Source organism: Hyperolius riggenbachi, chromosome 9 (assembly GCF_040937935.1).
Source record: "Hyperolius riggenbachi isolate aHypRig1 chromosome 9, aHypRig1.pri, whole genome shotgun sequence".
Taxonomy (NCBI): Eukaryota; Metazoa; Chordata; class Amphibia; order Anura; family Hyperoliidae; genus Hyperolius; species Hyperolius riggenbachi.
Genome location: NC_090654.1, coordinates 285071205 through 285098352, shown reverse-complemented (window position 1 = coordinate 285098352; position 27148 = coordinate 285071205). Strand labels below are relative to the sequence as shown.

Here is a 27148-nt window from a genome sequence, read left to right as displayed (position 1 = left end):
ATTTGCTAATAACTTTATCACTACTTATCACAATTTATTGATCTATATCTTGTTTTTTCTGCCACTAATTAGGCTTTCTTTGGGTGGTACATTTTGCTAAGAATGTGTTTTTTATAAATGCATTTTAACAGGATTAATAAGAAAAAAACTGAAAAAAATTCATGATTTCTCAGTTTTCGGCCATTATAGCTTTAAAATAATCCACGCTACCATAATTAAAACCTTTGTATTTTATTTGCCTGTTTGTTCGGTTATGACACCATTTAAATTTTGTCCCTATCACAATGTATGGCACCAATATTTTATTTGGAAATAAAGGTGCATTTTTTCCGTTTTGCGTCCATCACTATTTACAAGCTTAAAATTTAAAAATGTTTGTAGTATACCCCCTTCAAATGCATATTTAAAAAGTTCAGACCCTTAGGTAACTATTTATGGTTTGTTTGGTTTTTTTTTGTTTTTTTTATTGTACAGTAAAAAAAAATTTTTCCATAAAATTTTTTATTTGGGTAATATTTTGGTGTGGGAAATAAAAATTTAATTTTTAATGTTATTATATGTGTAAAATATAATGTAAAAAATATGTAGCTGTAGTTTTACTATTTGGCCGCAAGATGGCCACCTTGAGTTTTTTCTTCCGTCCTTGTGCTTCTCGCTAAGCGGAAGTACAAGGGGGATGCGGAAATTTTTACGTGTAGAAAGACTGGAGCCTCTAGTAAGAGCGCTTCGGTTTTTCTGCCAGGGACACGGACAGGTGATCGGGAACCATGTTCCCATTCACTGATCCCAGGGCTACCAGGGGACACCACGGGGGCGCGCCCACGATCGCGCGCGGCACTGCAGCAGAGCAGCCGCCCGGACGTGAACTTCACGTCCGGGCAGCAGAAATGGTTAAAGGAAACCAGACGGGGCTCTGGTAAAAATGTATACATACCAGGTGTTCCTCCAGCCCCCTCCGCACAGATCGCTCCCACGCCGACGTCCTCAGCCTTCTCTCTCTTTGGTTCGGGGTCCTGTAACTTCGTCCAGTCGCGGTCCGTCCACGCATGCGCAGTGCGCTTCTTTCGTCTCTCTCCCGTGCCTAGGAGCGTTCTGCGCCTGCGCAGTAGTACTGCACAGGCGCAGAATGCTCGCAGACGCCAGAGAGAGATGGAGGGCCGCACTGCACATGCGTGGGCTGGCCAAAGTTACAGAACCTGAAAACGAAGAGGGAGAAGACTGAGGACGGTGGTGTGGGAACGATACATGCGAAGGGGGCTGGAGGAACCCCCGGTATGTATACATTTTTACCAGAGCCCCGTCTCTGGTACACTTTAATAAACCACAGTGTTCTCCCCAGAATTTTTTTCAGCCGGGTGGTTTTAAAAAGTAGCCGGGTGGGGCAAGATGAGAGAATGCAGGGCTGACGCTTCTCTGCTTACAGCATAGGAGGAGGAGAGCAGATAACAGCTGGGTAGTCACCAAAAATAGCCGGGTGGAGCACCCGCCTAAAAAGAGCCTGGGGAGAACACTGAACCAGCCTTACTGGCATTAATCAGGGATCCCCCCGGAGTATAAATCTGTAGCAACATATTTAGAGTCTCTGCAGAAATAAGCATGGAGTAGAATTCTGGACGTACCTTAGTGCTGGTCGGCTTCGCTGCCCCCTGGCAGACGTTCTCCAGCAGTCCCAGATTGCCCTCGTTATCAGTGTAAGCCACCTGCGGTAATGTGGGGTGCCAAGCAAGGGCACAGATAGAGAAGCTCTTCTCATGCTTGACCCTGAAGCACAATGGAAACACATCAGCAATGCATTAACTAGTTTCCAGCTACCAACCCAATCACAAACTCAGATCTGCACGAGCTTCTTCTGTCCTCCTCACATTCACATATACAAGATTTCTCACGTGCTTCACCTCTCCTCTGGAATCCCCTTCCACAACACATTCGGCACTCTCCAACCTTTGAGATCTTTAATCGCTCCCTCAAAACTCACTTTTTCTGACAAGCATTCGCTCTACCTAAGGCCATTCCCTATTTGACCTTTGGAAAAGCTGCACTCCTACTAGATATCCCAAAAAACACACCGTCGCCTCTAGGTATGATTATTGAATACTACCCCACCTCTTTTTAACCCCCCCCCCCCCCCATTCATTTAGATGTTGTTATGAGGGAAGGATGTATGCCCAGGGGGTACAGGAAACGGTAGAGGTGTACAACTCACCTTTCCAAGCAAGCCTTAGTGGCCACATTCCAGGCCACAATACAGCCATCAATGCTGCCGGCTATGAGGAACTGTCCACAAGGAGACCAGGTGACCACGTTCACTGTCTGCAATAACCAAAGACAAGGGGTGTCAAGCATTCTGAAACCAATAATACCCACACATCAACTGATACAGGCCAATCAACAAAAGAAAATTAAATTGATCGCACAGAGCAATCCGTGGGCGGGCCATTCTTTATTGAAGAGCCGACCAATAGATGAAAAGCTCAGAGGTAGAGCCGTGTGTGTGAAGATGCTTCTGAATTCAATAGAGCAGGAACAGGTGGTGGATTCTCCAGCTCGTCAGGTACTGGTTTACTGGTTCACATAATGGAAATTGTTCAACTTGACCAAAAAGTACACACCATGCAATTTCCCGTTAGAAAGACGGTCGAATCAATGATTTCTGACAGCTCTGATTTTTTTCTGATCACTTCTATACAAAATTGATCAGAAATCAGATGTGACCTGTTGAAAATAAACATTTCAACCCATCTGACAGGAAATTGCATGAGGTGTACCAGGCATTAGGTTCAACAACCAAAACTGTTTCCCTTCTGGTTCAGAAATGTTATAAGTTCAACTTAAAGTAAACCAGAGCTCTATAAAAACAAAAGATTTGATACTTACCCAAGGCTTCCTGCTGCAGCAGAAACACTTCCGTGTCCCACGCCGTCCTCCCGTGGCCTGCGTTCAGCCGCGATCAGCCCCGGTAACTGGCTCAGTGATGTCAATCCAGGTCTACTGCGCATGCATTGAAGGTCTGCGCATGTGCAGAAGACCCAAACTGGACCCGACTGAGCCAGTTACTGGAGCTGATCGCGGCTGAACTGTGCTGCAGGATGAAGCCCTGGGTAAGTATCAAATCTTTTGATTTAAAGGGAACCTGAAGCAAGGAAAAAATTTTTTAAAATAACCACATGATGTAGTTGCAAATGAATATTACCTACTAACCTCTCCATCAGTTCCTCTCAGAAGCTCACCATTTTCTTCTTACAGTGATCCCTTCCAGTTCTGACAAGATTTTGTCAGAACTGAAATATACCAGTTGCTATCAGTTATATATCAGCAGTTGTCAGTTACAACTGAATGTGCAAGGTAATGTCCATGTTTCCCTATGGCTTAAGTGGGTGATATTACAGTTTAACAGTTTGCTGACCAGGAAGCAGTTATGGGGTAATGGACATTTTCAAAATGGAGGACGGAAAATTCCATTGATCACAGTGGACAAATGGGACGCAGGAGAAGAGAAAGATTGAGGAGTAGACTACACAGGAGGTAAGTATGACCTGTGTCTGGTTATTTTGACTTTTTATTTTCAGTTTAGGTTCTCTTTAAGATCTCTGGTACACTTTAAGGTTGCCATACATGATGCAATAAATAGATTCGATTTCATGTTCAGAAAACAACAAAAGTTGTTTTTTTCCCATTCTTGAAAGAAATTTGATCGAATTTCCTGTTTTTAATCATTATACGTTGATCAGGAGTGGCCGATTTGTTTTTGGTTAGATTTTTATCATTATTGAATGAATGGTGTAGGATAGATTATCAATTTTTTGAAATGCCCAGGACATTTTTTCAGAGTTTTCAATCTTTCTTTTCAAAACTGGGGAAAATTTAACACGTGTTATATATTGATCGGAATCAGGTGTGTAACATAACCCCGCCTTCAGGGGTTGCAGGTCTGCCTAATGAAGGGGGGGGGGGGGGCACAAAAACGGCACCCATCACTGTGCCCGGGGAGGGTGGGGGGGTAATCAGTGTTCAAGTTACCTGGAAGCACAGATTCAGCTCTGGGACCCCCGAATATCGTGGTCGCTCTCCCGTACAAGAACGAGGGCAGCTGCACTGCGCAGAACGTTCTGCGTGGCTCCGAACTGGTGCACAGATGTAAGCAATCTGTTTCAACACGTCTGAAAATTTTAGATACAGGTCTGTGGAGAGAGAAGCCTCTGCATCCTCCCCTGACCCTCTCCTTCCCACCGCTGGGACCCCGAAAGTTCCAAGGAGCTCACCCACTCTGCTCAGGTGTAGGTTGGCTCGCACCTGCGCAGTGCCACGGAGCTGACGCTCAGGTGTAGGATGGCGCGCGCCTGCGCAGTGCCACGGAGCTTACGCTCGGGCGTAGGACGGCTCGCGCCTGCGCAGTGCCACGGAGCTGATGCTCAGGTGTAGGATGGCTCGTGCCTGCACAGTACCATGGAGCTGACGCTCAGGTGTAGGATGGCGCACGCCTGCGCAGTGCCACGGAGCTGACGCTCAGGTGTAGGACGGCTCGCGCCTGCGCAGTGCCACGGAGCTGACGCTCAGGTGTAGGACGGCTCACGTCTGCACAGTACCACAGTGCTGACGCTCAGGTGTAGGATGGCTCGCGCCTTCGCAGTGCCACGGAGCTGACGCTCAGGTGTAGGATGGCTCGCGCCTGCACAGTGCCACGGAGCTGACGCTCAGGTGTAGGATGGCTTGCGTCTGCACAGTACCACGGAGCTGACGCTCAGGTGTAGGATGGCTCACGCCTGCACAGTGCCACGGAGCTGACGCTCAGGTGTAGGATGGCTCGCGCCTGCACAGTGCCACGGAGCTGACGCTCAGGTGCAGGATGGCTCGCGCCTGCACATGGCCACGGAGCTGACGCTCAGGTGTAGGATGGCTCGTGCCTGCACAGTACCACGGAGCTGACGCTCAAGTGTAGGATGGCTCACGACTGCACAGTACCATGCAGCTGACGCTCAGGTGTAGGATGGCTCGCGTCTGCACAGTGCCACGGAGCTGACGCTCAGGTGTAGGATGGCTCGCGTCTGCACAGTGCCACGGAGCTGACGCTCAGGTGCAGGATGGCTCGCGCCTGCACAGTGCCACAGAGCTGACGCTCAGGTGTAGGATGGCTCGCGCCTGCAGTGCCACGGAGCTGACGCTCAGGTGTAGGATGGCTCGCGCCTGCAGTGCCGCGGAGCTGACGCTCAGGTGTAGGATGGCTCGCGCCTGCACAGTGCCACGGAGCTGACGCTCAGGTGTAGGATGGCTCGCGCCTGCACAGTGCCACGGAGCTGACGCTCAGGTGTAGGATGGCTCGCGCCTGCACGGTGCCACGGAGCTGTCGCTCAGGTGTAGGATGGCTCGCGCCTGCACGGTGCCACGGAGCTGACTCTCAGGTGTAGCATGGCTCGCGTCTGCACAGTGCCACGGAGCTGACGCTCAGGTGTAGGATGGCTCGCGCCTGCACAGTGCCACGGAGCTGACGCTCAGGTGTAGGATGGCTCGCGCCTGCACAGTGCCACGGAGCTGACGCTCAGGTGTAGGATGGCTCGCGCCTGCACAGTGCCACGGAGCTGACGCTCAGGTGTAGGATGGCTCGCGCCTGCACAGTACCACGGAGCGGACACTCAGGTGTAGGATGGCTCGCGCCTGCACAGTGCCACGGAGCTGACGCTCAGGTGTAGGATGGCTCGCGCCTGCACGGTGCCACGGAGCTGACGCTCAGGTGTAGGATGGCTCGCGCCTGCACAGTACCACGGAGCGGACGCTGAGGTGAAGGATGGCTCGCGCCTGCACAGTGCCACGAGCTGACGCTCAGGTGTAGGATGGCTCGCGCCTGCACAGTACCACGGAGCTGACGCTCAGGTGTAGGATGGCTCGCGCCTGCACAGTACCACGGAGCTGACGCTCAGGTGTAAGATGGCTCGCGCCTGCGCAGTGCCACGGAGCTGACGCTCAGGTGTAGGATGGCTCGCGTCTGCGCAGTGCCATGGAGCTGACGCTCAGGTGTAGGATGGCTCGCGCCTGCACAGTGCCACGGAGCTGACTCTCAGGTGTAGCATGGCTCGCGCCTGCGCAGTGCCACAGAGCTGACGCTCAGGTGTAGGATGGCTCGCGTCTGCGCAGTGCCATGGAGCTGACGCTCAGGTGTAGGATGGCTCGCGCCTGCAGAGTGCCGCGGAGCTGACGCTCAGGTGTAGAATGGCTCACGCCTGCACAGTGCCACGGAGCTGACGCTCAGGTGTAGGATGGCTCGCGCCTGCACGGTGCCACGGAGCTGACGCTCAGGTGTAGGATGGCTCGCGCCTGCACAGTACCACGGAGCTGACGCTGAGGTGAAGGATGGCTCGCGCCTGCACAGTACCACAGAGCTGACGCTCAGGTGTAGGATGGCTCGCGCCTGCACAGTGCCACGAGCTGACGCTCAGGTGTAGGATGGCTCGCGCCTGCACAGTACCACGGAGCTGACGCTTAGGTGTAGGATGGCTCGCGCCTGCACAGTGCCACGGAGCTGACGCTCAGGTGTAGGATGGCTCGCGCCTGCGCAGTGCCACGGAGCTGACTCTCAGGTGTAGGATGGCTCGCGTCTGCGCAGTGCCATGGAGCTGACGCTCAGGTGTAGGATGGCTCGCGCCTGCACAGTGCCGCGGAGCTGACGCTCAGGTGTAGGATGGCTTGCGCCTGCACAGTGCCACGGAGCTGACGCTCAGGTGTAAAATGGCTCCTGCCTGCACAGTACCACGGAGCTGACGCTCAGGTGTAGGATGGCTCGCGCCTGCAGTGCCACGGAGCTGACGCTCAGGTGTAGGATGGCTCGCGCCTGCACAGTGCCACGGAGCTGACGTTCAGGTGTAGGATGGCTTGCGCCTGCACAGTGCCACGGAGCTGACGCTCAGGTGTAGGATGGCCCGTGCATGCACAGTACCACGGAGCTGACGCTCAGGTGTAGGATGGCTCGCGCCTGCACAGTGCCTCGGAGCTGACGCTTAGGTGTAGGATGGCTCACGTCTGCACAGTGCCACGGAGCTGACGCTCAGGTGTAGGATGGCTCGCGCCTGCACAGTACCACGGAGCGGACGCTCAGGTGTAGGATGGCTCGCGCCTGCACAGTGCCACGGAGCTGACGCTCAGCTGTAGGATGGCTCGCGCCTGCACGGTGCCACGGAGCTGACGCTCACCTGTAGGATGGCTCACGTCTGCACAGTACCACTGAGCTGACGCTCAGGTGTAGGATGGCTCGCGCCTGCACAGTTCCACGGAGCTGACGCTCAGGTGTAGGATGGCTCACGTCTGCACAGTACCACTGAGCTGACGCTCAGGTGTAGGATGGCTCGCGCCTGCACAGTACCACGGAGCTGACGCTCAGATGTAGGATGGCTCCTGCCTGTACAGTGCCACGTAGCTGACGCTCAGGTGTAGGATGGATACCGCCTGCACAGTGCCACGGAGCTGACGCTCAGGTGTAGGATGGCTTGCGCCTGCACAGTGCCACGGAGCTGACGCTCAGGTGTAGGATGGCTTGCGCCTGCACAGTGCCACGGAGCTGACGCTCAGGTGTAGGATGGCTCGCGCCTGCACAGTACCACGGAGCTGACGCTCAGGTGTAGGATGGCTCGCGCCTGCACAGTGCCACGGAGCTGACGCTCAGGTGTAGGATGGCTCGCGCCTGCACAGTGCCACGGAGCTGCCGCTCAGGTGTAGGATGGCTTGCGCCTGCACAGTGCCACGGAGCTGACGCTCAGGTGTAGGATGGCTCGCCCCTGCGAAGTGCCACGGAGCTGACGCTCAGGTGTAGGATGGCTCGCGCCTGCACAGTGCCACGGAGCTGCCGCTCAGGTGTAGGATGGCTTGCGCCTGCACAGTGCCACGGAGCTGACGCTCAGGTGTAGGTTGGGTCGCGCCTGCAGTGCCACGGAACTGACGCTCAGGTGTAGGATGGCTCGCGCCTGCACAGTACCACGGAGCTGATGCTCAGGTGTAGGATGGCTTGCGCCTGCACAGTGCCACGGAGCTGACGCTCAGGTGTAGGATGGCTCGCGCCTGCACAGTGCCACGGAGCTGTCGCTCAGGTGTAGGATGGCTCGCGCCTGCACGGTGCCACGGAGCTGACTCTCAGGTGTAGGATGGCTCGCGCCTGCACAGTACCACGGAGCTGACGCTCAGGTGTAGGATAGCTCGCGCCTGCAGTGCCACGGAGCTGACGCTCAGGTGTAGGATGGCTCTCGCCTGCAGTGCCACGGAGCTGACGCTCAGGTGTAGGATGGCTCGCGCCTGCACAGTACCACGGAGCTGACGCTCAGGTGTAGGATGGCTCGCGCCTGCACAGTGCCACGGAGCTGACGCTCAGGTGTAGGTTGGGTCGCGCCTGCAGTGCCACGGAACTGACGCTCAGGTGTAGGATGGCTCGCGCCTGCACAGTACCACGGAGCTGATGCTCAGGTGTAGGGTAGCTCGCGCCTGCACAGTGCCACGGAGCTGACGCTCAGGTGTAGGATGGCTCGCGCCTGCAGTGCCACGGAGCTGACGCTCAGGTGTAGGATGGCTCGCGCCTGCACGGTGCCACGGAGCTGACGCTCAGGTGTAGGACAGCTCGCGCCTGCACAGTGCCACGGAGCTGACGCTCAGATGTAGGATGGCTCACGACTGCACAGTGCCACGGAGCTGACGCTCAGTTGTAGGATGGCTCGCGCCTGCACAGTGCCACGGAGCTGACGCTCAGGTGTAGGATGGCTCGCGCCTGCACAGTACCACGGAGCTGACGCTCAGATGTAGGATGGCTCACGACTCAGGTGTAGGATGGCTCGCGCCTGCACAGTGCCACGGAGCTGACGCTCAGGTGTAGGATGGCTCGCGCCTGCACGGTGCCACGGAGCTGACGCTCAGGTGTAGGATGGCTCGCGCCTGCACAGTACCACGGAGCTGACGCTGAGGTGAAGGATGGCTCGCGCCTGCACAGTACCACAGAGCTGACGCTCAGGTGTAGGATGGCTCGCGCCTGCACAGTGCCACGAGCTGACGCTCAGGTGTAGGATGGCTCGCGCCTGCACATTACCACGGAGCTGACGCTCAGGTGTAGGATGGCTCGCGCCTGCACAGTACCACGGAGCTGACGCTCAGGTGTAGGATGGCTCGCGCCTGCGCAGTGCCACGGAGCTGACGCTCAGGTGTAGGATGGCTCGCGTCTGCGCAGTGCCATGGAGCTGACGCTCAGGTGTAGGATGGCTCGCGCCTGCACAGTGCCACGGAGCTGACTCTCAGGTGTAGCATGGCTCGCGCCTGCGCAGTGCCACGGAGCTGACTCTCAGGTGTAGCATGGCTCGCGCCTGCGCAGTGCCACGGAGCTGACTCTCAGGTGTAGCATGGCTCGCGCCTGCGCAGTGCCACGGAGCTGACGCTCAGGTGTAGGATGGCTCGCGTCTGCGCAGTGCCATGGAGCTGACGCTCAGGTGTAGGATGGCTCGCGCCTGCACAGTGCCGCGGAGCTGGCGCTCAGGTGTAGAATGGCTCGCGCCTGCACAGTGCCACGGAGCTGACGCTCAGGTGTAGGATGGCTCGCGCCTGCACGGTGCCACGGAGCTGACGCTCAGGTGTAGGATGGCTCGCGCCTGCACAGTACCACGGAGCTGACGCTGAGGTGAAGAATGGCTCGCGCCTGCACAGTACCACGGAGCTGACGCTGAGGTGAAGGATGGTTCGCGCCTGCACAGTACCACAGAGCTGACGCTCAGGTGTAGGATGGCTCGCGCCTGCACAGTGCCACGAGCTGATGCTCAGGTGTAGGATGGCTCGCGCCTGCACAGTACCATGGAGCTGACGCTCAGGTGTAGGATGGCTCGCGCCTGCACAGTACCACGGAGCTGACGCTCAGGTGTAGGATGGCTCGCGCCTGCGCAGTGCCACGGAGCTGACGCTCAGGTGTAGGATGGCTCGCGTCTGCGCAGTGCCATGGAGCTGACACTCAGGTGTAGGATGGCTCGCGCCTGCACAGTGCCGCGGAGCTGACGCTCAGGTGTAGAATGGCTCGCGCCTGCACAGTGCCACGGAGCTGACGCTCAGGTGTAGGATGGCTCCTGCCTGCACAGTACCACGAAGCTGACGCTCAGGTGTAGGGTGGCTCGCGCCTGCAGTGCCACGGAGCTGACGCTCAGGTGTAGGATGGCTCGCGCCTGCGCAGTGCCACGGAGCTGACGCTCAGGTGTAGGATGGCTCGCGTCTGCGCAGTGCCATGGAGCTGACGCTCAGGTGTAGGATGGCTCGCGCCTGCACAGTGCCGCGGAGCTGGCGCTCAGGTGTAGAATGGCTCGCGCCTGCACAGTGCCACGGAGCTGACGCTCAGGTGTAGGATGGCTCGCGCCTGCACGGTGCCACGGAGCTGACGCTCAGGTGTAGGATGGCTCGCGCCTGCACAGTACCACGGAGCTGACGCTGAGGTGAAGAATGGCTCGCGCCTGCACAGTACCACGGAGCTGACGCTGAGGTGAAGGATGGTTCGCGCCTGCACAGTACCACAGAGCTGACGCTCAGGTGTAGGATGGCTCGCGCCTGCACAGTGCCACGAGCTGATGCTCAGGTGTAGGATGGCTCGCGCCTGCACAGTACCATGGAGCTGACGCTCAGGTGTAGGATGGCTCGCGCCTGCACAGTACCACGGAGCTGACGCTCAGGTGTAGGATGGCTCGCGCCTGCGCAGTGCCACGGAGCTGACGCTCAGGTGTAGGATGGCTCGCGTCTGCGCAGTGCCATGGAGCTGACACTCAGGTGTAGGATGGCTCGCGCCTGCACAGTGCCGCGGAGCTGACGCTCAGGTGTAGAATGGCTCGCGCCTGCACAGTGCCACGGAGCTGACGCTCAGGTGTAGGATGGCTCCTGCCTGCACAGTACCACGAAGCTGACGCTCAGGTGTAGGATGGCTCGCGCCTGCAGTGCCACGGAGCTGACGCTCAGGTGTAGGATGGCTCGCGCCTGCACAGTGCCACGGAGCTGACGTTCAGGTGTAGGATGGCTTGCGCCTGCACAGTGCCACGGAGCTGACGCTCAGGTGTAGGATGGCCCGTGCATGCACAGTACCATGGAGCTGACGCTCAGGTGTAGGATGGCTCGCGCCTGCACAGTGCCTCGGAGCTGACGCTCAGGTGTAGGATGGCTCACGTCTGCACAGTGCCACGGAGCTGACGCTCAGGTGTAGGATGGCTCGCGCCTGCACAGTACCACGGAGCGGACGCTCAGGTGTAGGATGGCTCGCGCCTGCACAGTTCCACGGAGCTAACGCTCAGGTGTAGGATGGCTCACGTCTGCACAGTACCACTGAGCTGACGCTCAGGTGTAGGATGGCTCGCGCCTGCACAGTACCACGGAGCTGACGCTCAGATGTAGGATGGCTCCTGCCTGTACATTGCCACGTAGCTGACGCTCAGGTGTAGGATGGCTCCCGCCTGCACAGTGCCACGGAGCTGACGCTCAGGTGTAGGATGGCTCGCGCCTGCACAGTGTCACGGAGCTGACGCTCAGGTGTAGGATGGCTCGCGCCTGCACAGTACCACGGAGCTGACGCTCAGGTGTAGGATGGCTCGCGCCTGCACAGTGCCACGGAGCTGACGCTCAGGTGTAGGTTGGGTCGCGCCTGCAGTGCCACGGAACTGACGCTCAGGTGTAGGATGGCTCGCGCCTGCACAGTACCACGGAGCTGCCGCTCAGGTGTAGGATGGCTTGCGCCTGCACAGTGCCACGGAGCTGACGCTCAGGTGTAGGATGGCTCGCGCCTGCACGGTGCCACGGAGCTGTCGCTCAGGTGTAGGATGGCTCACGCCTGCACGGTGCCACGGAGCTGACTCTCAGGTGTAGGATGGCTCGCGCCTGCACAGTACCACGGAGCTGACGCTCAGGTGTAGGATAGCTCGCGCCTGCAGTGCCACGGAGCTGACGCTCAGGTGTAGGATGGCTCTCGCCTGCAGTGCCACGGAGCTGACGCTCAGGTGTAGGATGGCTCGCGCCTGCACAGTGCCACGGAGCTGACACTCAGGTGTAGGATGGCTCGCGCCTGCACAGTGCCACGGAGCTGACGCTCAGGTGTAGGTTGGGTCGCGCCTGCAGTGCCACGGAACTGACGCTCAGGTGTAGGATGGCTCGCGCCTGCACAGTACCACGGAGCTGATGCTCAGGTGTAGGGTGGCTCGCGCCTGCACAGTGCCACGGAGCTGACGCTCAGGTGTAGGATGGCTCGCGCCTGCAGTGCCACGGAGCTGACGCTCAGGTGTAGGATGGCTCGCGCCTGCACAGTGCCACGGAGCTGACGCTCAGGTGTAGGATGGCTCGCGCCTGCACAGTGCCACGGAGCTGACGCTCAGGTGTAGGATGGCTCGCGCCTGCACAGTGCCACGGAGCTGACGCTCAGGTGTAGGATGGCTCGCGCCTGCACAGTGCCACGGCGCTGACGCTCAGGTGTAGGATGGCTCGCGCCTGCACAGTGCCACGGAGCTGACGCTCAGGTGTAGGATGGCTCGCGCCTGCACAGTGCCACGGAGCTGACGCTCAGGTGTAGGATGGCTCACGTCTGCACAGTGCCACGGAGCTGACGCTCAGGTGTAGGATGGCTCGCGCCTGCACAGTGCCATGGAGCTGACGCTCAGGTGTAGGATGGCTCGCGCCTGCACGGTGCCATGGAGCTGACGCTCAGATGTAGGATGGCTCACGCCTGCACAGTGCCACGGAGCTGATGCTCAGGTGTAGGATGGCTCGCGCCTGCACAGTGCCACGGAGCTGCCGCTCAGGTGTAGGATGGTTTGCGCCTGCACAGTGCCACGGAGCTGCCGCTCAGGTGTAGGATGGCTCGCGCCTGCACGGTGCCACGGAGCTGTCGCTCAGGTGTAGGATGGCTCGCGCCTGCACGGTGCCACGGAGCTGACTCTCAGGTGTAGGATGGCTCGCGCCTGCACAATACCACGGAGCTGACGCTCAGGTGTAGGATGGCTCGCGCCTGCAGTGCCACGGAGCTGACGCTCAGGTGTAGGATGGCTCGCGCCTGCACAATACCACGGAGCTGACGCTCAGGTGTAGGATGGCTCGCGCCTGCAGTGCCACGGAGCTGACGCTCAGGTGTAGGATGGCTCGCGCCTGCACAGTACCACGGAGCTGACGCTCAGGTGTAGGATGGCTCGCGCCTGCACAGTGCCACGGAGCTGACGCTCAGGTGTAGGTTGGGTCACGCCTGCAGTGCCACGGAACTGACGCTCAGGTGTAGGATGGCTCGCGCCTGCACAGTACCACGGAGCTGATGCTCAGGTGTAGGGTGGCTCGCGCCTGCACAGTGCCATGGAGCTGACGCTCAGGTGTAGGATGGCTCGCGCCTGCAGTGCCACGGAGCTGACGCTCAGGTGTAGGATGGCTCGCGCCTGCACAGTGCCACGGAGCTGACGCTCAGGTGTAGGATGGCTCGCGCCTGCACAGTGCCACGGAGCTGACGCTCAGGTGTAGGATGGCTTGCGCCTGCACAGTGCAACGGAGCTGACGCTCAGGTGTAGGATGGCTCGCGCCTGCAGTGCCACGGAGCTGACGCTCAGGTGTAAAATGGCTCGCGCCTGCACAGTGCCATGAAGCTGACGCTCAGGTGTAGGATGGCTCGCGCCTGCACAGTACCACGGAGCTGACGCTCAGGTGTAGGATGGCTCGCGCCTGCACAGTGCCACGGAGCTGACGCTCAGGTGTAGGATGGCTCGCGCCTGCACAGTGCCACGGAGCTGACGCTCAGGTGTAGGATGGCTCGCGCCTGCAGTGCCTCGGACCTGACGCTCAGGTGTAGGATGGCTCGCGCCTGCACGGTGCCATGGAGCTGACGCTCAGGTGTAGGATGGCTCGCGCCTGCACAGTACCATGGAGCTGACGCTCAGGTGTAGGATGGCTCGCGCCTGCACAGTACCACGGAGCTGACGCTCAGGTGTAGGATGGCTCGCGCCTGCACAGTGCCACGGAGCTGACGCTCAGGTGTAGGATGGCTCGCGCCTGCACAGTGCCACGGAGCTGCCGCTCAGGTGTAGGATGGCTTGCGCCTGCACAGTGCCACGGAGCTGACGCTCAGGTGTAGGATGGCTCGCCCCTGCGAAGTGCCACGGAGCTGACGCTCAGGTGTAGGATGGCTCGCGTCTGCACAGTGCCACGGAGCTGCCGCTCAGGTGTAGGATGGCTCGCGCCTGCACAGTGCCACGGAGCTGACGCTCAGGTGTAGGATGGCTCTCGCCTGCACGGTGCCACGGAGCTGACGCTCAGGTGTAGGATGGCTCACGCCTGCACAGTGCCATGGAGCTGACGCTCAGGTGTAGGATGGCTCGCGCCTGCACAGTGCCACGGAGCTGACGCTCAGGTGTAGGATGGCTCACACATGCACAGTGCCACGGAGCTGCCGCTCAGGTGTAGGATGGCTCGCGCCTGCACAGTGCCACGGAGCTGACGCTCAGGTGTAGGATGGCTCGCGCCTGCACAGTGCCACGGAGCTGACGCTCAGGTGTAGGATGGCTCGCGCCTGCAGTGCCTCGGACCTGACGCTCAGGTGTAGGATGGCTCGCGCCTGCACGGTGCCATGGAGCTGACGCTCAGGTGTAGGATGGCTCGCGCCTGCACAGTACCATGGAGCTGACGCTCAGGTGTAGGATGGCTCGCGCCTGCACAGTACCACGGAGCTGACGCTCAGGTGTAGGATGGCTCGCGCCTGCACAGTGCCACGGAGCTGACGCTCAGGTGTAGGATGGCTCGCGCCTGCACAGTGCCACGGAGCTGCCGCTCAGGTGTAGGATGGCTTGCGCCTGCACAGTGCCACGGAGCTGACGCTCAGGTGTAGGATGGCTCGCCCCTGCGAAGTGCCACGGAGCTGACGCTCAGGTGTAGGATGGCTCGCGTCTGCACAGTGCCACGGAGCTGCCGCTCAGGTGTAGGATGGCTCGCGCCTGCACAGTGCCACGGAGCTGACGCTCAGGTGTAGGATGGCTCTCGCCTGCACGGTGCCACGGAGCTGACGCTCAGGTGTAGGATGGCTCACGCCTGCACAGTGCCATGGAGCTGACGCTCAGGTGTAGGATGGCTCGCGCCTGCACAGTGCCACGGAGCTGACGCTCAGGTGTAGGATGGCTCACACATGCACAGTGCCACGGAGCTGCCGCTCAGGTGTAGGATGGCTCGCGCCTGCACAGTGCCACGGAGCTGACGCTCAGGTGTAGGATGGCTCGCGCCTGCAGTGCCACGGAGCTGACGCTCAGGTGTAGGATGGCTCGCGCCTGCACAGTGCTATGGAGCTGACGCTCAGGTGTAGGATGGCTCGCGCCTGCACAGTGCTATGGAGCTGACGCTCAGGTGTAGGATGGCTCGCGCCTGCACAGTGCCATGGAGCTGACACTCAGGCTTGGCGGAGGAAGCAGAATGCGCTCGGCTCTATGCTGGTGTGCAGGCGTGAACAGTCTGTGCCTGCGTATTGCGGGCGAGATAAATCAACAAGGCCTCATCGATGGGCCTGCGGGGGGTCTCAGCTCTGGAACGGCGAGGAGGAGAGCGACGGGGGAAGCATCAGCAAGTTTAAAGGCTTCTCTCTCCGGAGGTAAGAAGTAGAACCCAAAATGGAACCTTTTTTCTCCCTTCAGGTTTCCTTTAAACTGGGCACCAAAGTTACACATTTAGTTTTCTTCAAAGCGGACCTGAACTCAGAACTTTCTGTCTGCTCTAAAAGAGAAGCAACAGCATAATCGTTAAAGAAAAACATTTCTTTGTTACAGCCAAAACAAATAAAATCCTGCAATAAATCTGTAGTGTCTAATTCCTGCTTTCACGGAAGCAGACATAGGGTTAATTATCCTGTGTTTACAAATTAGCTGCTCTGCCAAGGACTGTCAAATTTCTGTGGTGACAGTTGATAGATCAAATTACACTTGTGAATAAACACAGGATGCATTTCTCTCGGTTTTCCTTGTGTCCTGTACAATAGTTCAGGTCCACTTTAATATCTGACGGAAAAAAAAATGGGGTGTTAAATAAAAAGTGTAAAGCCAGATTTACTTTGAAGGACACCCGAAGCGTAAATGAACTAATGAAATAAACAATTGTATCTATCTTCTTTCTCCTAAAAATGACTTTTTAAGATCTTCCACAGTTTTATTTTGTTTAAATCTACTTTTTAAGTTTTAACTGTTTTATTGTTTTTGCTCAACGACACATTCATTGAAGTATGCCAGAGGTAAATGCTATGAAGTATTGATCCTTTTTATCTCTTTCCTCCTCTTAGAAGGCATTTTCTGCTAGGAAAGTGTTTTACAGTTGGAATTTCTTATCAGTGAGGGTCACACTGTAGTCACTTCCTGTCCGAGTCAGGACTGAGTCGGCCACTTACATACCTGATATTTAACCTCCTGAGCGGTATGGACGAGCTCAGCTCGTCCATCACCGCCGGAGGCTGCCGCTCAGGCCCTGCTGGGCCGATTTTTATCAAATAAAGTGCAGCACACGCAGCCGGCACTTTGCCAGCCGCGTGTGCTGCCTGATCGCCGCCGCTCTGCGGCGATTCGCCGCGAGCAGCGGCGAAAGAGGGCCCCCCTAGCCGCCTGAGCCCTGCGCTGCCGGAACAAAAAGTTCCGGCCAGCGCTAAGGGCTGGATCGGAGGCGGCTGACGTCCATGACGTCACTCCGCTCGTCGCCATGGCGACGATCTAAGCAAAACAAGGAAGGCCGCTCATTGCGGCCTTCCTTGTTTATTATGGGCGCCGGAGGCGATCGGAAGAACGCCTCCGGAGCGCCCTCTAGTGGGCTTTCATGCAGCCAACTTTCAGTTGGCTGCATGAAATAGTTTTTTTTTAATTAAAAAAAAACCCTCCCGCAGCCTCCCTGGCGATCTCAATAGAACGCCGGGGAGGTTAACTCTTTCAGGCAGAGAAAGAAAAAGAGTAACACAGCATAGTTATTAGTGTGCCTGGCACTGTACATACACATGTTTATCTCATCATGTCATGTGTCACTTATGCTACATACACACTTGAAAGATAAATGAAAGATATCAGACCAATTTTACCCCCTTCCATGTAGTATGAGAGCCATACTCTACACAGTCTATTCTATGGAGCTGAACTCCCCATCAGGTAAAAATCTTTGCAAGATGCTGCACACACAGATGCTGTACACATGCAACAGATTAGTATCTGCAAAAGATCCGTTCCTGCAAAAGATCCGTTCCTACAAAATGCATTCATAGTCTATGATATCTGCAGATCTCATACACACCTTGTTTAACAGACAATCATCTGCAGATCTGAAAATCCATCCTGGTGGATCTGATCTGCAGATTATCTGCAGATGAATTTCTGTTAAACCAAGTGTGTATGAGGATCTGCAGATATCATAGACTATGAATGCATTTTGCAGGAATGGATTTTTTGCAGGTACGGATCTTTTGCAGATACTGATCTTTTGAATGTGTACAGCATCTTTGTGTGCAGCATCTTGCAAAGATTTCTGTCTGATGAGGAGTTCAGCTCCACAGAATAGACTGTGTAGGTGTGGCTCTCATACTACATGGAAGGGGGTAAGATTTCTGTCTGATGGGGAGTTCAGCTCCATAGAATAGACTGTGTAGGTATGGCTCTCATACTACACGGAAGGAGGTAACATTGGTCTGATATCGTTCAAGTGTGTACACACCATAAGGGTATCCCTTAAGTGGATTAGTCGGATGACAAACCAATGATACAGCCACTTGTAAGCGGTTGGTAGATGTTACACACGCAGACTACTAAATGACTGGGCTTTGCGAGACCTCACTAGATCACGATTTACTGCATAGAAGAAAGATTACTAAATACAGAAAAAAGGGGCGCTAGGGCTGTGGCGCAACCCACCTCACCACCACCTCTCTCCCCTCCCCCGCAACACACACCCGCCCCTCTGCATCTCTCCTCCTGCTGTTCCAAGTCCGCCCGAGTACCGCTCATGTGTGCTGGGCAAAACGCACGGACACGGAAGGACGCAGAGACACAGGGGATTTATTATATAAGATGTAGAATAATGTAATGCGTTAGTCGTAGGAACCTCCTCTGGCAGTACAGAGCCACTTTGTCCACCCACAACATGATGTCAGAGCAATTCACAAGCGTCTCAGAGGTACTGACTATCGAGAAGCCGTTATGAGGAAACATTTACTATGTGTGTCTCTATGGCACATTCAGCGAGTGCTCAGGCGTAGATAATGACAGCCTGTCTCAGGAAGTCTCTGACCGCCTCTTGGAGGAAGCGCTTTCAGTTCAGCGATGTGTGAAATGACAAAGCTCCGATCAGGAGAAACTGACACCAGCTTATTATGATATCCGGGGCCACCAGGTCACAGCAGGGCACATATAATAAACTCGCTGTGTAAAATACCAGGCTTAACTTATCAGGCTTCTCCTCGCTGAAGATGATCGTAGAGCGTTAGTTATTAATCTGAAATAACCCGCTATTGGGCAGAAGAAGCCTCCGGTCTTCAAATGGGTTTTAACCACTTCTGTGCCAGGGGGGTATTTTGCTGATCGGTGCTGCGTGGGCTCTCCAGCCCGCAGCACCGATCAGCTAGCAGCCAGGCCGATCAGACTTCCCCCCTTTTTTCCCCACTAGGGGGATGTCCTGCTGGGGGGGTCTGATCGCCGCCGGCTGCTTGCGTTTGCGGGGGGGGGGGGGGGGCTCTTCAAAGCCCCCCTCCACAGCGCTTCCTGGCCTCCTTCCCCTTCCCTCCCTCTCCCTCCTCCTGTGAGCGGCGCAGGACGGATTTCCGTCCTGCGCCTGATGGGATAGGCTTAGCCTATCAGATGCCGGCGATCCCCAGCCAATCAGAGGCCGGGGATCGCCGATCTCCTCTACGTCGCTGCTGCGCAGCAGCGCCGTATACATGTAAACACCGGGGAAGATCTTTCCCGCGTGTTTACATTTACCCTGCGAGCCGCGATCGGCGGCTTGCAGGGTGTTCACGGAGACACCCTCCGTGAACTGACATGGAACGGCCGCTCGAATGCAATCCACTTCAGGATTCAGGGGCGTACTTAAGCGTACGCAGAATCCTGAAGTGGTTAACAAGGGAGTGCAGAGGACAGAGGCATCAACAAGGGTGAATTAACCAACAACCCCCCCCCCCCACCACCACACGCACTCATGCACACGCACGCACACACACGCCGCAGTCTGCCTATGTAAAGATTCAGGTTCTGAAGCATTCTAAACACCAGGGCTATGGAGTCGGAGGTTTCATAAACTGAGGCTTCGGATTCAGATGATTTTTGTACCAAATCCACAGCCCTAATAAATATTATACAATACAATAACATTTGTAAAGCGCTTTTCTCCCATAGGACTCAAAGCGCATAGTTGTGTCTCAGATTAATACAGGGTTGCAGGCTGGGATGTGTTACAGAGGAGATAGTCAGATGTTTATGAATGCCAGACTGAAGAGGTAGGTTTTTAGTTTAGACTTAAATGCTTCCAGGAATGGAGCTGTCCTGATTGGGTGTGGGAGGAGTTCCAAAGTGTAGGGGCAGCATGACAAAAGGCTCTGTCTCCAAAGGTTTTGAGGTGGACTCTGGGGGTGACCAAGGTGTTACGTCCTTTTGATCTAAGATTGTGGGGGGTGTGATGCAGTTGAAACAAGTCCTTCAAGTATCCAGGGCCCAGATTGTGCAAGGAGTTGAATGTCAGTAAGCCAATCTTAAACAGAATTCTCCATTTTATCGGTAGCCAGTGGAGTGAGCTCAGGGTTGGTGTTATGTGGCAATGGCGGGGTTGGCTCGTTAACAGCCTTGCGGCGGCATTCTGTACTAATTGCAGGCGGCGTAAGTGTTTCTTATGCAGGCCTGTGTAGAGGACATTGCAGTAGTCTAACCTTGATGTGACGAAGGCATGAACTAGGGTTGGAAGATCCTCTGAAGGAATTAGGTGTTTAATTCTTGCAATATTCCTTAGATGAAAGAAGGAATGTTTCACAACAGCTGAGATTTGATTCCTGAAGCTTAATTTCCCATCAATCAGTACTCCCAGGCTGCGCACACAGTCTGAGTTGTTCAGGTCTGAGCTCCCTATCCTTAGCGGTGTTGGTTGAGACTGGGGCTGCTTTGCTGTTGAGCCCTGGCCCTCGATAACAAGAACCTCAGTTTTGTCAGCATTAAGTTTTAGCCAATTAATATTCATCCACTCCTGAAGCTCAGCTAAGCATGCGTTTATTTGTGGAGTAGGGTCTGTGACGCCAGGTTTGAATAACAAATATAGCTGGATTTCTCCAAGTGGCAGCATGTATATGGTGAAAAATAAAGGGGATAATATTGCGCCCTGAGGTACACCGTATTTTAGTGGTACAGGGTTGGAGAGGAAGGGCCCTAAGGCTACCCATTGTGTTCTGCCAGCCAGGAAGGAGTTGAAACACCGGAGAACAATGCCATCTATGCCACAGTACTCTTGTAACCGGTTGAGCAAGATTTCATGATCGGCTGTGTCCAAAGCCGCTGAGAGGTCGAGCAAAATCAGGATGGAACATTGACCCTTGTCTCTTGCAATGAGCAGATCATTGCAAATCTGGGTGAGGGCTGTTTCACAGCTGTGATATTTCCTGAAGCCAGATTGAAGAGGGTCAAGGATGTTGTTTCTGGAGAGCCTGGCTTCAAGTTGGAGGTAGACAGCCTTTTCAATAACTTTTCCCAGAAAGGGGAGGTCTGTAGCTGTTTAGAGCATCCGGGTCTAAGGATGGTTTCTTGAGTAGTGGCCTGACGATTGCTTCTTTCAGAGTAGAGGGAAACCACCCTTCTTGTAAGGAGCCGTTGACTATTTTGTGGAATGCTGGTGTAAATAGTTCAGGGCATTTTAACATGAACTTAGTGGGGCCAGGGTCCAGATCGCAGGTAGTCTGGCGAAGGTTTGAGAGGATATCCAAGATGTCTTTTTCAGTGATTACCTTAAAATCAGACCATGGTGGTAGGCTATTTTTGCACCGGTTATATGGCTCTGCATGGGTTTCTGGGGCTGTGAATTGAATGGCAGATCGTATGGAGGAGACTTTGTCTGAGAAGAAGTGGGCAAATTTCTCGCACAGTTCCTGTGAAGGTCTGATGCTGGATTTCCTGCAAGATGGATTGCAGAGACTGTCAATCGTGCGGAAGAGTTGGGCAGGTCTGTTGGCTGCATTTGCAATTTCAGGAGACAGGAATAAGAACTTATTTTTGTTAATCATCGTTTGATATTTTTTCAGCTGAGCAATTAGGGAAAGTTTGTCATCAGGAGACTGATGTTTGCGCCACCTTCGTTCCAGTCTGCGTCCCTGTTTCTTTAGTTCCTTTATAGAGTTGTCAAACCAGCGAGCGTGATGTAATGGTGCGGAACGTTTCATCTTTAAGGGAGCTATGGCGTCAAAAGCGGCTGAGACATCGTGGTTATATTTAAGGACCATGGATTCAAGGCCTAAGTTGTGATCTGTCAGTCCGCCTAGATTGAGGCTGTTCTGAAGGTGTTGGGGTGTCAAACCTTTTAAAGAACGATATTTTATTAGTTCTTTCACTTGGTGTTTTGTAGCCGGTGCTGTAAAGGAGAAGTGGACAGTGTGGTGGTCTGACCAAACTACTGGATCAATATTAGGCTAAGGAGTCAGAGTCGAGGAATCAGAGCCATTTTGGGTACCTGGAATCGGAGTTGGATGATTTTTCTTCTGAGTCCACAGCCCTGCAGAACAGCATTCAGAATTTGAATGCTCATCCCTAATCATAACTCAGGATTATCAATGAAGTGCAAATCATTTTGAGTTTTTATTCCCTTCAGCAGTGGTGGGGCTAGCCGCTGGAGGAGAGTGTTAATTGAAAGGGTCTGAGTGGCCACTCTGTTCCTGCTGCAGCCAATGACTGCTGGGACTTACAGTCCAACCTGATGGGTCCCTGCCCCAGTCAGTGTGTCAATGCCCATGATAGCGGAATAGTGTGTGTACAAAACTTAGAGGTACAGATCAAGGTCAAAGTCTCAGCAGTGCTGCATACCTCCCAACTTTTTGAGATAAGATAGAGGGACATTTAAGCCATGACCCTGACACGCCCCTGATCCCGCCCCCGGTACACCCCTAGTCATGAATACCATAAAGATTTTTATAAGAGAAATATGTTGTTTTGTAACTCAAACCACACTGATCCTTTCTATCCTGGTTCATTTTCCTTCACATTAACATTTGAAAATTAGTAATATAGCAATTTAAAGAATGGAAATAAAGTTTAGAGTCAAACACACACATTTTTCAGTAGAGAAACACATATATTTACATAGAAACAGGGACAAAGTCCTGAAAGAGGGACAAATGAGGAGGAAAGAGGGACTGTCCCTCCAAAAGAGGGACAGTTGGCAGCTATGGTGCTGTAAGTGCTCAGCTTCCCTACTGAAGGCCAATACATGAGGGGAAGTACCAGGATGACCCAGCAGTGATAGTGCAAACAAGAGAACCTGTCACTGGGCTTGTGTATGCCAGTTGCAGGGCAAGTCACAGCGAGGTTGAACACTACCAACCTGAGCAGCCTTACCTGAGTGATAAAGGCGTCCGACAGAGAGAAGCTGCTCTTCCAGGTGCCCCTCTCATAAAGGTGAACCTCTTTATCCACCGGGACCGCCAGCAGCTGTCAGAGGGGGAAACAAAGACCGTTACAGCATCACAATATTAAAGTGTTACTCCAGCCTCAGAAATGAGCGAATACACAGAGATGCTCAAATCCAGATCTGGGAGAAATCCGGATAGTTGCTATCCGGATATCTCACAGTAAACTCAAGCTGGCTGGGCGGGGGGGGGGGGGGGGGGGGGGGGGTCAAGCTTACCTGTCTGAAGTCTTTTTCGTCCATCCCTGGCGCATCGTGGGAGGCGCCAGGGACGGATGAAAAAGACGTCAGACAGGTAAAGCTTGACCCCCCCCCCCCCCCCCCCCCGCGTTTACTGGGAGATATCCGGATAGCAACTATCCGGGTTTCTCCCGGACCTGGATTTGAGCAGCTCTGCCCATACAGCTTTGATTGAGACTAGCCTGAAAGTATCCTGTACCGGGGTAAAGTCATTTAACCCTTTAGCAGTCTATTTATTTAGAGGCTTGCAAGTGCTCCAGGCCAATTTATGTTAGGATTTTTATTATTTGTTACATTTCCCTTCTTCTAATTAGTACTGCTGTAATGTGTATTTATGGTCACTTGTCACTAGAGGGCAGTGTGAGACAATAACAGAGGGCTGCTGCTTTCAGTTTCTATATTTTCTGCTAGTAGAGAGAGATCAAAGCATTCCAAGAATTTACAGCACGACAAGTTCTGCCGACTGAGGGCAAAAGCAGCGCACTTCTCTCACACTAGATAACTCTATTACTGCTAACTCTGTAAGATGTTAATAGGTTAAATAAAGCACATGGTGGGCTAGTTTAGAACAAGAGTTCTGGGACTGCTCTTTGTCATCAATCCCCTTCCCCTTCCCCCCCACATTCCCAGTCATTTTCATATTTGAAGGATTAGTCAAATATAAAATCCAGGAAGGACCATCTAGTGTCAGGGCGTGGTTCAGAGCAGCGCAGAGGTGAGATAGTAACCGCCCGAGCACAGAGACACCATGCTCTCCCTCATGAACGTTTTCTGTCACTGCGCAGGGTGAAACTCGCACCTGCACACTTCACAAAACTTTCACGCTGCTTGGAGGAACTTCTGGGTGGCACGGGTGCAAGGGGAAGGGAGGAAGGGAATCTAGGGGGATCCCCGAGGACAACAAGCGGTGCCAGGAAACGCCTAAATAGTTCATCTAGCCCACCATGGGCCTTATTTAAGTAACAAATAGATTTGTGTTATGACCTCTCTCCCCCACCAAACTGAATGCCCACGCCTGCTACGAGGCAGAGGCTGATGTGTGGCCAGGGGGTGTGGCTATGGTTGTGGCCAGGGCGCGTGGGTACGGTTGCAGCCCATTCAGCTTATACCAGGAAGCACAGGACTGAAAAAAAAAGAGGAAAAAAAAGTTATAGTTTTTAAGTTCCTGGACACAGAATCTACATCCAAGATTGAAATCCACCTGATCAATAGTGTTCTCCCCAGGCTCTTTTAGCCGGGTGCTGCACCCGGCTAGTTTTGGTGAGCACCCGGCTGTCATCGGCTCACCACCTTCTCTGCTGTAAGCAGAATTGTGCAGAGAAGCATCCGGCCCTGCATTCTCTCATCTCGCCCCACCCGGCTACTTTTTCATGCCACCCGGCTGGAAAAAATTTCTGGGGAGAACACTGAATAGAGAATTACTGCTGCAATAGCAATCATTCTTTAGAAGTTGGGAGGGAAGGGGGGAATTTTAAAAATGTAACAAAGTTAAATTGACAAGGTCACAATAAAAAATATATTTTTGAGTATTTTTGTTTTTTTCAGCCCTTAACCCCTACCTAGCCTATTAACCTTTTGTTAATGTCTTGTATAGCTGTACCTGTTTATCCATCTTTAATGACTGCTGCCTGTATGGATTGGATGCGATCGCTAGGGCAACAGTACAGGTACCAATACTCTACTGATGCATTGCACTGCCGATGCCTAGCAATACATCTGTACAGCACTGCGGCCCCTGAACTGTCGCCCTAACAATCACATTTCGACCCCTACAGAGAACAGGGAACAATAGTCTACCACATGCTTGGCCAGCAATGAGAAGGCACATGTGGCATAATTTAAACCAGAAGTAGACAAAAAGACAAATGATACATTTTTTATGTTTACAAAACTGTGGAACTCGTCATGATAAATTCAGGAAGGGAGAAAAATAAAAAAATAAAAAAAGTGTATTTTCTGTTCAGTAGCACAAAGCCGCTCAGCGAACACAGAGGGAAGCTCAGCCAAATGAATATATTAATTGTAGGGATTAAACGAAACCCAAATTTCTTTGAATCCAAAAAGGTTCTGGAATATCTCCTTTCGAATCTCGAATATAACTAATCCAGTACATAAGAACTGTGTGATCCATGTGAGAAACACAGTAATCCAAGCTCATATCTTCCTGTGCCCCCCCCCCCCCCCCCTATGGTTCTTCCTTCGCTCCTCCCCCATAGATACAATTAACAGGAACACCGGCTCATCTAGTCCATCGGAGCCCGCGACAGAGACCTCTCTCTTCTCCCTCACTGCTCCCATAGTGCCGGCTGATCACGTCATCAGCAGAAGCTGTCACTAGAAAGAGCCCTGCAGGAGTGAAGAGATCTGCGCTCGCTACTGGAACTGTGGATTAGAGGAGCCGGTGCTGCCTCCGCTTGTATCAATGTGGGGGGGGGGGGGTGGAGGAGGTGCGAGGATGGAGGAAATTATATCAGGGATTGAATCAACGAATCTGACAGGATTACAGGATTCACTGCGGCACCTCTATTTAGTATTTGTATACCGCCAACAGTGCTGAACAGAGTTGTCTTGTCACTTAACCAACAAGCACTTGTCTGATATGTTCAGAGGGTCCTAGTAATGGATCTGTGGAGGTCATGGGAAGGCTCTGGGCTTTCCTAGGTATCTGACCATTTTTTTTTTCCTTACAGGTTTGCTTTAATACAGCCTAGTTTTCTCCTTTGATAGGCTTGTCTCACCTTGCCGCTCTTAGGTTGCCACTGCAGACGACAGATGGACTTGGCATTCACCACGTCGTTGAATTTTGGCAGCAGGGCCAGGCTGGATTCACAGACCTGATTGGACAGAGAAGTGAACATCAGGAACACAGAGCAATGCTGACATTTCGAAGATCGTGTTTCTCACCCTTTACTAACCTGTTGCTCAATATTCCAGATTCTCACAGATCCATCGCAGCTGGATGAGGCCTGCAGAGAAAACACAACAAGGATGAGCACAGAAGACAGCAAGCGCCAGAATAAACACAAAACAACCCTTCTGGTCCTGCAGAGAGCCCGGAGGCTGCCGGGCTGGGGAGAGCCCGGAGGCTGCCGGGCTGGGGAGAGCCCGGAGGCTGCCGGGCTGGGGAGAGCCCGGAGGCTGCCGGGCTGGGGAGAGCCCGGAGGCTGCCGGGCTGGGGAGAGCCCGGAGGCTGCCGGGCTGGGGAGAGCCCGGAGGCTGCCGGGCTGGGGAGAGCCCGGAGGCAGCCGGGCTGGGGAGAGCCCGGGGGGCGGCCGGGCTGGGGAGAGCCCGGAGGCCGCCGGGCTGGGGAGAGCCCGGAGGCCGCCGGCTGTGGCTGGATGGAGGAGCAGGGCCGGATTTAGGCCAAGGCCACATAGGCCATGGCCTAGGGCACCACATGAGCAGGCTAAACTTATGCAGCATTTGCAAGCTTGCATACTGTATGCTGCAATGCAGGGAGACCAGGTGACAGTGGCCTTGGGTGGTAAAGAGTACAAATCCGGCCCTGCGGAGGAGGAAGCGTTGCCCCATGCTGACAGCATCTCTGTGCTTATTGGGAATCCCACATCAAGCAGGGGTGATGACGATCAGAAAGGCCCATTTCACACTGACTGCAATCACAGTGAACCGTCCACAACAACTATTACCTTACCGGCCGACAGCCTAAAGTTTACAAAAACTTCATTCCAATCAGTAGCTTGGTAAAAATTCAAGTAGTCAATTCAGGAGGTTGGTAAAAATTCAAGTAGCCAATTTCATGTAAACAAAATTGGTAAATGTGGTGGTAAAAATATAAAGTGCATGGTAACCAATGCTCGGAGCCTTGCAAATAAAATAGACGAACTAGAGTTCATTCTGAATGACAAAGGCTATGACATTGTGGGAATAACCGAGACATGGATGGATGAAAGCCATGACTGGATAGCTAATTTAAAAGGATACAATGTGTTTAGGAGGGATAGAACAGGGAAAAAAGGTGGAGGGGTTTGTCTCTTTGTTAAGAATTCTCTTACAGCTGTCCTCAACGATGAGATGGAGGAAGATTGCGAAGATGTGGAGTCCGTTTGGGTAAATATTCATGGTGGAAATAAAAGTTGCCAATTGCTTATTGGGGTATGCTACAGGCCACCTCTTATTAATGAAGCTGCAGAACTGCGATTACTACAGCAGATTGAAAAAGCTGCAAGTAAAAATGAGGTCATAATTATGGGCGACTTCAACTTTCCAGACATTGACTGGAGTATTGAGGCTACCCATTCTGGTAAAAGCAGCAGATTTCTGGCAGCACTACAGGACAATTACTTGACTC

At 54.1% G+C, this 27148-nt stretch overlaps 1 protein-coding gene across 2 annotated transcripts in view; it reads right to left on the bottom strand.

Annotated features, from left to right (window-relative positions):
- Positions 1-27148, bottom strand: part of WDHD1 (WD repeat and HMG-box DNA binding protein 1) — a 110980-nt gene that overhangs the window by 63892 nt on the left and 19940 nt on the right. For both annotated transcript variants that reach the window (XM_068254717.1, XM_068254718.1), the window contains exons 6-10: positions 25755-25805; positions 25578-25673; positions 22530-22622; positions 2204-2310; positions 1620-1761 (exon numbers count right to left, since the gene is read on the bottom strand). In XM_068254717.1, the coding sequence (XP_068110818.1) occupies positions 1620-1761; positions 2204-2310; positions 22530-22622; positions 25578-25673; positions 25755-25805 (489 nt within the window). The remainder of the gene's footprint in view (positions 1-1619; positions 1762-2203; positions 2311-22529; positions 22623-25577; positions 25674-25754; positions 25806-27148) is intronic.